At 44.3% G+C, this 12,209-nt stretch overlaps 1 protein-coding gene across 1 annotated transcript in view; it reads right to left on the minus strand.

The window, feature by feature from the left end:
* The window catches only part of LOC309360261 (cysteine-rich protein 3-like), a 43,661-nt gene extending 35,908 nt beyond the window's left edge, over positions 1-7,753 (minus strand). The window contains exons 1-2 of the mRNA XM_081894939.1: positions 7,670-7,753; positions 2,687-2,852 (exon numbers count right to left, since the gene is read on the minus strand). Coding sequence (XP_081751065.1) covers positions 2,687-2,852; positions 7,670-7,738 — 235 coding nt within the window. The 5' untranslated portion in view covers positions 7,739-7,753. The remainder of the gene's footprint in view (positions 1-2,686; positions 2,853-7,669) is intronic.
* Between the last annotated feature and the right edge of the window lie 4,456 nt (positions 7,754-12,209).

Below are 12,209 nucleotides of genomic sequence, written 5' to 3' on the forward strand. Positions count from 1 at the left end.
TGTGGTACTTCGTGGGTGGTAGGCTATAAGCAGTTTGTCTTCCAGGGTCTGCCAAAGCAAGCACTTTGAAGGTTTCCTACCACCCAAATCTAATAATTGTTGTTGTTGTTTAGTCGTTTAGTCGTTCTTCGTGACCCCCTGGACCAGAGCACGCCAGGCACTCCTGTCTTCCACTGCCTCCCGCAGTTTGGTCAAACTCATGCTGGTAGCTTCGAAAACACTATCCAACCATCTTGTCCTCTGTTGTCCCCTTCTCCTTGTGCCCTCCATCTTTCCCAACATCAGGGTCTTTTCCAGGGAGTCATCTCTTCTCATGAGGTGGCCAAAGAATTGGAGCCTCAGCTTCAGGATCTGTCCTTCCAGTGAGCACTCAGGGCTGATTTCATTAAGAATGGAATTAATTCCTAATATTTCCCAATAATTGGAATTAATTCCCAATAATTCCCAATAATTTCCAATTATTTTCCAATAATTAATTCCCTGCAAAAGTTTGGCTTCACTATCTGTGCTGTTGCTGAGAAGAGCCATAAAATGGGAAGAAGCAACATTTCCACTGATGGCCTCTCCAGACGGGTGTTTTAGTGCAGGTACGTTCTTCAATATGCTGTTGACACAGCAATAGCGCATTAGTTGTGTGTTCATTCTTCTTTAGGCTTTTGCCGTGATGCTTCCCCTGTGCCACCACACTGTGCTGTCTGGAGAGGCTACAGCATAACCAAAGCAGGGCAAAAACTAAACCAGAACTCCCACCATACTCTAAAAAGTTGTGGGGTTTCAGGAGGAAGTTGTAGGATAAGCACTGCTTGGAAATGAAGCGTTGTGACCACTCCACAACTTTTGCAGGCCCAAAGAGAATTGAAAGTAGGATTGTGTGTGACCACTCTGACAGCATCTTGAGCACAAATGATAATGTGCAAATAAAATGGATTTCTGTAGGCACCCTGCAAGTGACCTGCAGATTTGCTTTTCTGCTTGCTCCATGCCCTCTTCACATCCTATACAGTAGGTCCCTGTTGAAGCAACTACAGAATTTTGCAGAGTTAGAGAATGTGACTCAGCCAATTTTGCTCTTTTAGCTATTGGAGGCTTCCTGACTTTGCCTGGATAGAATTACAGAAGGAGCCCACGTTACAAGACCAGTTCTTTATCTTGCTTATGACTTCATATGCAACTTTCTTCTGATATGTTTCATGAGAAAGGTAATGTAACCTTCTGAAATGAGTGTATTGTGCAACTATTCATTTTTTTTTCTTGGCATGGTTGGAGTAGTTCTGCATAGCACCCAAATTGGCTTCAGCACGGGAACTGCAGTTTTTACAGAAACGAATAGTTCTCAGTGCCTCTGTGGGGTGGAGTTGAAGGAAGACTGATGTTGGCACAACAGAAGCCATACAGAGCACTTCAAATTTAGGATCAGATGTACACTCTTTACGGAAAAACAAAAGCGGAACGATTAGGCAGTTTGGTTGAAGAAGTCCACAGCTCAGACAATGAGGCAGCCATGTAGGGTTTGTTCATCTGTTCAGAACCCCCTCCCCCTCCCCCCTTCTTTTGTAAGCTGCGTTAAACTTCAAAGACCGGAAAGAGAATTGGCAAAGAGGTTGTGGCCACAGAGCAGACAGAGAGGCCAGAAGCGAAAGGACAAGGTTTTCCTAATGTGAAAGAAGACACCCCAAATTTCTCCATCTCCAACTCTTTCATGACAGAGAATTTGCACCGAAGTTATTAAAGGAGTATTGAAAGCTGCCTTCTACTAAGTCAGACCATTAATCCATCTAACTCAGTATTGCCGACACCAGTGCTTTCCAGACTTGGGTCTCCAGCTGTTTTTGGACCACAATTCCCACCATCCCTGACCACTGGTTCTGCTAGCTAGGGATTATGGGTGTTGTAGTCCAAAAACAGCTGGCGACCTAAGTTTGGAAAACATTGGTCTACACTAACTGCCAGTGGCTCTCCAGAATGTCAAGCAATCCTCCCTGGAGATTCTGGGAGTAAACATGGGACATTCTGCATGTAAAACAGATGCTTTGCCACTTTTTTTGATGGGGTAACCTCCTAGACCATAAAGAAGGCTGATCGCCGAAGAATTGATGCTTTTGAATTCTGGTGCTGGAGGAGACTCTTGAGAGTCCCATGGACTGCAGGAAGATCAAACCTCTCCATTCTGAAGGAAATCAGCCCTGAGTGCTCACTGGAAGGACAGATCCTGAAGCTGAGGCTCCAAGACTTTGGCCACCTCAGGAGAAGAGAAGACTCCCTGGAAAAGACCCTGATGTTGGGAAAGATGGAGGGCACAAGGAGAAGGGGACGACAGAGGACGAGATGGCTGGATAGTGTTCTTGAAGCTACTAGCATGAGTTTAACCAAACTGTGGGAGGCAGTGGAAGACAGGAGTGCCTTGCGTGCTCTGGTTCAAGCGGTTACGAAGAGTCGGACACGACTAAACGACTAAACAACAACAACCTTCTAGAGCAGCAGATCTGGAGGCAAGTTAATATGAAACCTAATCTCAACATTTACCCATACAAAGACACTTTCCCCCCAGTCATCAGTCTTTTAACCATGAGCATTTCAGACTTACCATCCTCACCAGAGCCTCAAAGCCCTGCCCTTAATTTCTAGCCTTATGAACTCACGAGAGAGATGCAGTTTAAACACAGTGAGGAGAGAGAAATAAACTTACCAAAGTAGACTGGTTTTCCACACACGGGGCAATATGAAATCATCGTTTGTCTTCCTTCAGGCCCCTCTCGACGCTCATCAGCACCCTTTGAATCAACAGGAGTCTGTTCGCTTGGACTGACAGGAAAACCATGGCTGGGCCAGGGTGGTGAGCAATGTGCTCTGCACTTTCAGTCAGGATGTTGTGGTTATAAGTAAATGAGTGAGCACATTGTTGTGTTAGTGACAGGGCTGAGGAGAGGGAACCAAGTAACTTCTCATTTAAACAAAGGTATTGCCTTTTCGAGTCTGATTTTGCAACAGTAATCCATGCTTTAAGTCACATCTCGTTTAGATTACTGTGATGCGCTCCTCATGGGGCTACCCTTGAAGAACATTCAGAAGATTCAGTTAGTGCACATAAACCAGATTGCTAATCAGCGCACGACATTATTACAATATTCAAAGATCTGTACTTCCCTTGGAAGAGGCATTGACTGTTAAACCGTTCTGTGAATTGTAGTTCTCTACGGGGAATATGGCCACCTAACAATGCTCACAACCATGCAGTTCCCAGCGTTCTTTTGGGGGTGCCATGACTGTTTAAAGTGGTATGATAGTGCTTTAAATGTCCAGCACAGAAGGGGCTTAACTCAGGGGTGGCTAACCTGTGGCTCTCTAGATGCTGTTGAACTACAACTCTGATCAACCTTGACTCTGCTGGCTGGGGCTGATCAAAGTTGGAGTCCAGCATTTAGACAGCCATAGATACCACCGTTCATAAATTCCTTCCCATTTTTTTTAAAAAAGTAAAAAAACATTTATTGAAAAGTTACAATACATTACATGTTCAATCAATATATCCCTTCCACAGACGCCTCAGTGATGATGGTGGCATTAAAATATAGTCTTCTTCTTCAATAAAAGAGGAAAAGGAAGACTAGATCGTGTCAAAGGTATCATTTTTTTGGAAATTCCTTTGATTAGTCGCCAATGGTATGTGAGGCGTTCTGATGCTATTAAACCCAAGCCTCTATTGGTATTTTAGAAGTTTTCTTTCATTGTTGGGCAATAACTAGTCTAGCTGCTGTGAACAGGAAGGAAATTAATTCTTTAGGTTGAAGGGTAGAATGTGGGGTCAAATCTAAGGATAAGGCAAGTGACAAATTAGGAGGGATAGATTGTTTAGTGAGTTTGGAGGTCAGGTTAAAAACTTTTCCCCAAAAGGCTTGGACCATGGTAAAAAGGTAAAGGGACCCCTGACCATTAGGTCCAGTCATGACCGACTCTGGGGTTGTGACGCTCGTCTCGCTTTATTGGCCGAGGGAGCCGGCGTACAGCTTCTGGGTCATGTGGCCAGAATGACTAAGCCACTTCTGGCAAACCAGAGCAGCGCACAGAAACGCCGTTTACCTTCCCGCTGGAGCGGTACCTATTTATCTACTTGCACTTTGTGCTTTCCAACTGCTAGGTTGGCAGAAGCTGGGACCGAGCAACGGGAGCTCACCCCGTCGCGGGGATTCGAACCACCAACCTTCTGATCGGCAAGTCCTAGGCTCTGTGGTTTAATCCACAGTGCCACCCACAGGAACCTTGTTCTCCGCAGCCTTCCCAACATAATGGTGAGCTTAAAGGATTTCTATCTGAAAGGGGGTTCAATGCCGCCGAAAGATATTTGTAAGGGAAATTTCCTGGAGGTGAGCCGGGATTGTTTTTAAAGATGGATTTTGCCATATTGATTCCCATGCTTTTTCACTTATTGAAATTCCTATATCTGTTTCCCATCCCAGAGAGGAGGGTTTCATAACACAACAGAATCAACACCCAGCTGGTTAACAATAGTATAATCCTCCCCACTGTGTAACAGGACTTTACAGATAACCAGCTTTCTGAGTGTTGTTTACGTGTATGCTCCGCTTGATAGATGGTGGAGTGCATTCACCCTACGTTGGAAGACTGGGCTGAGCAAAGGGTAAAACTGACAAATGGGGAGTGTGTGGGAGGCAGCAGGAGGCCGAGACAATAGTGAAACTGAGTCCATCAGTGTCTGTTTGTGATTTGCATATGCTGCAGTGAAAGGAACGTAGCAGCTGGTGACAAAGCTAATGAGCCATAGTTATATAATGAAAATTAGTTTGCTCTTGCAGAGAGTATAGCTGAAGTCAGGCTAAACCTGCAATGTCTTAAAGGTGTGTGTGTTTCCTCCAAGACATGGCCATGCAACTATTTCCCCCTGGTATCAAGGCTGCCTGGAGGGCCAAATGAGATGATGCCTCAGAATGATCTCTACTGGGTCGCCTTTTTTTCTTTTAAATAGCTGTCTTAGCTGCAAAGGGATGGGATTAGGACTATGGCATTGAGGGAGAAGGGAACAATGTTTTCCTTCTGGACTGTGTAAATATCCTATGTGCAAGCATGCGTGCGTACACACGCTTGCCACATTCGGGAAAATATACAGCGCCTGTACATTTTCCTTAACAGGAAAAATGGCAGCTTGTGAGGGGAATGAGATTATAGCTGTGTACACACTGGTGGCTTGAAACACAGCAAAGCCATTCCCCCCCCCCCCCGTTCCCAGCTGTGTTTCAAGTTGCATTTTGGCATTTTTACAGCTGATGTACACACCAGAGAAGGGCTTGCATACCCTCCAACATTTTTCTGGTGAAGACAGAGGTGTCCTATTCAATACTGCTACTAATGCTGCTACTGCTGCTGCTACTACTAATGTTATTATTTATACCCTGCCCATCTGACTGGGTTGCCCCAGCCACCATTAAACATGAAAAACTTCCCTATACAGCACTGCTTTCCGATGTCTTCTAAAGGTTGTATAGTTACTTATCTCCTTAGCTTGGGGGTCGCATAACTCCACACCCTCCAACATTTCTCCAATGAAAATAGGGATGTCCTAATGGAAAGTGGTTGGGACGTGGGTGGCGCTGTGGGTTAAACCACAGAGCCTAGGACTTGCCGATCAGAAGGTCGGCGGTTCGAATCCCCGCGATGGGGTGAGCTCCCGTTGCTCAGTCCCTGCTCCTGCCAACCTAGGAGTTTGAAAGCACGTCAAAGTGCAAGTAGATAAATAGGTATCGCTCTGGCGGGAAGGTAAACGGCGTTTCCGTGCACTGCTCTGGTTCGCCAGAAGTGGCTTAGTCATGCTGGCCACATGACCCAGAAGCTGTACGCCGGCTCCCTCGGTCAATAAAGCGAGATGAGCGCCGCAACCCCAGAGTCAGGGACGACTGGACCGAATGGTCAGGGGTCCCTTTACCTTTAAGGGAAAGTGGGACATTCCAGGATCGAAACAGAAATAGGGGTGGCTTTTGTAAATACAGGATTGTCCCTGGAAAACAGGGACACTTGGAGGGTCTGGGTTTGGGATGTCTTCACCTGATGAGCATTGCCTGATTTGTCTGCTGTGCCCTTCAGCCTTCCAATCCACAGTTAAGCTGTTAACTGTGAATGTGCTGTCATTTGCACATGTGCAATGACTGTTTCAATGGTACACACCTCCGCTTAGCTGTGGCTTACATTTTTGCACTGGAGGAAAGATGGTTTGGGAAGTCTGCTGATGAGGCAAGGTGAAGCACCCACTTCAGGTAGTGGAAGTGAAAGAGGTGGTGCCCCAGCTGCTTCCACCACTGCCGGAATGCCCCCCCCCCCTTGCTGCTGAGAGGGAGGGGGTCCTGTGCATAGTGCTGCATAAAAATGAATATGGTAATGAAAACATTAATATTAATACAAAATGCATTCTGTTAGGGAAAGTGGCTTGCAAAAAATGTGTACACCACTCAAACTGCATGCAGAATGTGTTTATTAGGTGAAATTGAGCCTAAAATTCAGATTAATTTTTATGAGGGTTTTTAGAAATTGCTGCAAAAATCTAGAAAACTTAATTTAAGATAGGGAAAATGAGAAACTGAGAGAACTGACACTGACACTGACAGATCCTTCCAGCCATAGTTGTAATATATATATGTGGTATTTTACAAAGTTCTGGTGGCTTTTTTGCCAATAGATGGAACATCATGACCCAGATCTCTTCTACCCCCAGCTCTTAAACTAACCAGGAAAATTAATTGGATAGATATTCCCCCTCCCCCTAAAAAATGTCTTATTGATTATTTCTCGTATATTTTTCTTCACTGTCTTAACAGTGTACACATGCATTTGCCTGCTTCTGGTCTATGTTTTGGTCTCCTTTTGGTCTATGTTCTAAAGAAACAATCCATTATTTTATAGCATGATCAAGATCCTTCCAGGCTCCAGCAGCCCTAGTCAGCATGGCCAATGGCCAGGGATGATGAGAGTTGTAGTCCAGCAATATCTAGAGGGCTACGGGATCCCTAGATCTTTTAAGGTCCTCAATGGCACCCTCAGCTCATACCACATGAATCCAATGTGACACTGTTTGTTCATCAAAAGGGCCTTTCACACAGTACACAAAGGCAAACTTTGATTTCCTCTCAAAGGGAAAGTTAGGCAGGGAGCTGTAGGCATCATGATACCTTGCAAACATTTGTTTGTTCGTTGCTATAATTTAAGACATATCTCAAGAGTACAACTAAAAAATAATAATTACTTAGTGTCCCTGATACTTCTAAGGACAAGGCTCGTCCTCTGCCCTTGCTTTTCTTCTGCTTCAGATATGCCAGGCTACGTGAATGGGCAGAACTGGCCCAGTCTAGCCCGTCTCTTGCTCCCCCTACCTCTACCGCACGTCCGGCTTTGAGTACAGAGACACTGACTCAGACCCTCTGAGGGCTACAGATCAAAGGGGAAGGTGACATTTGAGCAGGTAAATATTTTGCCAGAGAGAAACATTGAATATACATGGGCTGCCCCTAGCTCCTACCCTCCTGGGATGCTGGCTTGATTGATGTATGCAGCTGAGCAGAAAAGGCTAATAGCCTATTGCTTCAGAATTTACGGTTGCCTAGAAACCTTCCCTTTGTTGTTTCTCCTTCCTGGCAGTGCTTAGCTCTAGGACTCTTGAGCAGCTTACCTGATACATGGCTCGGGCAAGAGCCTGCCAGCCTCTTAAGTGTCCCTCTTTATTTTCACAGCCCACCATTTCTGTAGCTCTGGTCTCCGAGTTGGTGCATGGTTACCGTGGGAAGAGAATGCTAAGTAGATCCTTCCTCCTCCAAGCAGCACCAATGTATCTAGAGCTGACCACAATTTGCCCTGCGAAATATGTTTCCTCAGTTTGGGGTGGCTAATATTCTCTTGGAGACATGCAGAATATTTTCTATTCCACGAATTGGGCCCAAGACTGATCAGGAGAGGGATGCCGTTCCCAGGAAGCTCTCTCTGGAGACAGGGATGGAGGAGAAATTTGGTTTGCTTTGCATTTTAATGCATTTTACCTCATTTGCACTTCCTGGAACAGTACACCAACTGAAATGCAACTCTGGAATGCGTACCTCTCTGAATTTTGCCATGCTGTTCTCCAGTAATAAGAAAAAGCACGTCAATGCATAGGTTAGGGGCATCAAAATGCATATATTAGAGAAAACAGCTTGCAAAGAAATGTGCAAAGAAAGAAACGTGCACCAAAACTCCGATGGATTTTCATGAGGTTCTTTTTCCCTCAAAAATTTGCAAAGTGCTACAAAAATGAGGCTAACTGAAGGTAAGACTGGAACGACAGTCTTACCTATGTACTGAGTTGAATAGGATCCAAAAGGCAGCAGTCTGATTGGCCCTAGAACAATAGGATTCAGAATGCAGCAGTCTGATTGGTCCTAGAACAATAGGGTCCAGAATGCAGCAGTCTGATTGGTCCACAGGAGCCACCCAATCCAGCTCCAGGTGGAAGGGAATCCACAACCGGATTGGTCTACAGGTGAATCCCGGAATTAGCCAATCACGTGGGGCCCATTGCGTAAATAATGTATATAAAGCAGACATTCTGGGGGAACTTCAATTCCTCCTCACCACTATGAGCTGAATAAAGAGCATGAAATCCACTCTCGACTCCGAGTATATTTGACTAGGAGAAAGCGAAATTGACTGATTCATCCATTCCCTGGGGTAGGTGATTTTTCATCAGTTCCTTCTTCCCCCTGCAGCCCACCGTGTCTCATGAAAAGTTCCTCTCGGGGGCTTGGGACATTTCAAGCCATGTAGGACATGGCATGTGGAGCTGAAGGAGAGCCAGTGTGGTGTAGTGGTTAAGAGCGATAGACTCGTAATCTGGTGAACCGGGTTCGCTTCCCTGCTCCTCCACATGCAGCTGCTGAGTGATCTTGGGCGAGTCACATGTCTCTGAAGTCTCTCAGCCCCACTCACCTCACAGAGTGTTTGTTGTGGAGAAGGAAGGGAAAGGAGAATGTTAGCCGCTTTGAGACTGCTTCAGGTAGTGATAAAGCGGGATATCAAAATCCAAACTCCTCTTCTTCTTCTATTGGCAAAAAGTGCCTCTGTTTCTGCCAGAGGAAGCCTCCACTTGGATTAGAGTCCCTTCCATGAACAGAAAGAGCCCTTGCGTTTGCTGAAGGGCACATCAAGATCTAACTGTATTTGAGAGTTGACAAGCAGTGGTACTTAGTTCTGATTAAATCAGACTGCTGACATGCAATGGTGTTTGGAGTCAGACAATACTTCTCAAAGCCACCAAGACTGGATAGCCATTAAAACACTGGATATCACATCTTGGCATCACAATTTTGCATTCAAAATACAAATTCCAGTTAGGAATTCAGAATTGTCAGAATCAAAACCTGAGTGGTTTCAAATTTTGAATAGTTTTGAATATTTGTTTCAGCTTAAATATATCTGATGTTGCCGATACAGTGCATCAACATAGAAAGAGAGAAATGCCATGCAGATTCTACTGGGCTTGGATTTGTAACTCTAGCTTGCTAATTTAACGGTGTCCCCAGTAAAGGCATGACCCAGTCCCATCTTTGCCCATGTCCTTGACTACTATGTAATAAAAATATACCTCTGCACATGTCCAGACTGCCTTTCCATTACAGTGGTACCTCGGGTTAAGTACTTAATTCGTTCTTGAGGTCCGTTCTTAAGCTGAAACTGTTCTTAACCTGAAGCACCACTTTAGCTAATGGGGTCTCCAGCTGCTGCCGCACTGCGAGAACACGATTTCTGTTCTCATCCTGAAGCAAAGTTCTTAACCTGAAGCACTATCTCTGGCTTAGTGGAGTGTGTAACCTGAAGCGTATGTAACCTGAAATGTATGTAACCCGAGGTACCACTGTACTATAGAGCAGCCACAGCCTGCCCAGCCCACAGATTCACATACTTAGAATCAAATGTAAACAAAAGCATTCCATATTAATTTTAGATGAGAGGTTTTCTGCTGTATGTTCCTCTCGCTTCCTTTTCTTCAATAACTCACTACATTATTCAATTGGGCTCAATGCTGAGGTCTCCCAGGAGACAGCAAAATCTTTATTGACTTTGGGAGGCTTGCCAGTTACTTCAAAGGCAGGGTGTGGATCTTTATTTTTCTATAATCTCAAGGGTATTCTGGTTTTGCATGCTAACCATACAGAGACAATGTCTGTATATCCATCTTCCCTGGATCCACACCGTGCAAACTGTCTTGCTTCTTTCCTTGCCCTGGTGAATTTCTAATTCACTCCAAAGCTGGGGGTGGGGGACTCCCTGGTCCTGAATGGGGTAACTGCGCCCCTAAAAGACTAGGTGCGCTACCTGGGGGTCTTTTTGGACTCACAGCTGTTCATGGATGCACTGGTCAGCTCTGTGTCCAGGCTGGCTGGTGTGCTGGCTGAGACCCTGCCTTCCTGCAAACTGTCTCTGGTACATTCTCTGATTATCTCTTGCTTGGACTACTGCAATGCTCTCTACAATGTGCTCTAGCTTTGAAGGTGACTCAGAAACGACAATTAATCCAGAATGCAGTAGCTAGATTGGTGACTGGGAGCAGCCACCGGGACCATATAACACCAGTCCTGAAAGACCTACATTGGCTCCGAGCACAATTCAAAGTGTTGGTGCTTACCTTTAAAGCCCCAAACGGACTCAGCCCTGTATACCTAAAGGAGTGTCTCCATCTGCATCATTCAGGCCAAACAATGAGGTCCAGCTCCGAGGGCCTTCTGGTGGTTCCCTCACTGCCAGAAGTAAAGTTACAGGGAACCAGGCAGAGGGTCTTCTCAGCAGGGGCACCTGCCCTGTGGAATGCCCTCCCATCAGATGTCAAAGAGATAAATGATCATATGACTTTTCACAGACATCTGAAGGCAGCCCTGTTTCAGGAAGATTTTAATGTTTGATGTTTGAGTGTGTTCCTTTATATTCTCTTGGAAGCTTCCCAGATTGGCTGGTGCATCCCAGTCAGATGGGTGAGGTACAAGATGATGATGATGATGATTAAAATAGTTCCCACACCCAATATGAGCACTGTGTCACACACACATGAAAGAAAATACTACATTGAAGGTTTTGCACATCCTCAAGTCTCATTCTTAGGCATTGCCTCTAAATGTGAAGACACTATTTGTACCTCTTGTGACTAGAAATTGAAGGATCTGTCAATTTCAGTTCTCTCAGTTTCTTACTTTTCTAGTCTTAAATTTAGCCCTCCACATTTCACAGTAGTCTGCAATCTTAAAAAAAATCATCATGAAAATTCATCAGCATCTTAGTGTGAATTTATCCTGATAAACACATTTTATATGCAGTTTTGACTAATGTACACATTTTTTGCAAGCAATTTCCCCTAATTTATGCATTTTTGGTAAACATTGGTTTGTGCATCACAAAATTTGGATAACGTGCAAATTTCAGAGAATAGCTGTGTTCAGAGAATAGCTGTGTTGTTTTGAAAACTGCAATTTGGATTAATTCAGTCTTAAATGCATACTGAATTGAATTTCTGCTCCATTCCTAGTCATGGCTGATTCCATTTGACAGTCACAACAATCCTAATCACAACAATCTGAAGCAATGACTTGCAAAGTTTATTATCATTTCTGCAGAAATTGGCCCTTCACTATAAATAAATGGAATCACAAGGTTGGGACATTTATCTGCCAAAAGGGGTGTGATTTTTATAGTGCATACTACTCTTGAGATGTTTCATACCCAGATTGCCAAGTGTCCATCTCATATGGTTCTGACCAGGATTTTTGATCAGGGTTCTTTTTAACCTTCCCTGTTTAATACAATAGTGGACTTCATTACACTGCTTTCTTCCTGTCTTCCTTCAGAGCCCTAATTGTGCAAAAACTTTATTTATTTAGGACACTCATCTCTATTAGAAATCATGGATTGTCATTGTATCTACAGTGTATCTTTGATCAACCAGTTGACTTTGGGCTGCCACTATCGTTTACTCCACTTATTTTTTTTTAATCTTGCTTTGTAACCATCTCAACTGAAGCTTTTGCCTGGCCATGTTAGAGACAGAATACTGGTCTATATAGACCTGCCATGACAATTCTCATGATCACCCTGGAATCTTCTCTCTGCCTCTTCCATATTATAATTGTGTGGCTGTAATAATAATAATAATAATAATAATAATAATAATAATAATAATAATAATTCTACCC

This window comes from Podarcis melisellensis (assembly GCF_964234715.1).
Source record: "Podarcis melisellensis genome assembly, chromosome: 17".
NCBI classification, from domain to species: domain Eukaryota; kingdom Metazoa; phylum Chordata; class Lepidosauria; order Squamata; family Lacertidae; genus Podarcis; species Podarcis melisellensis.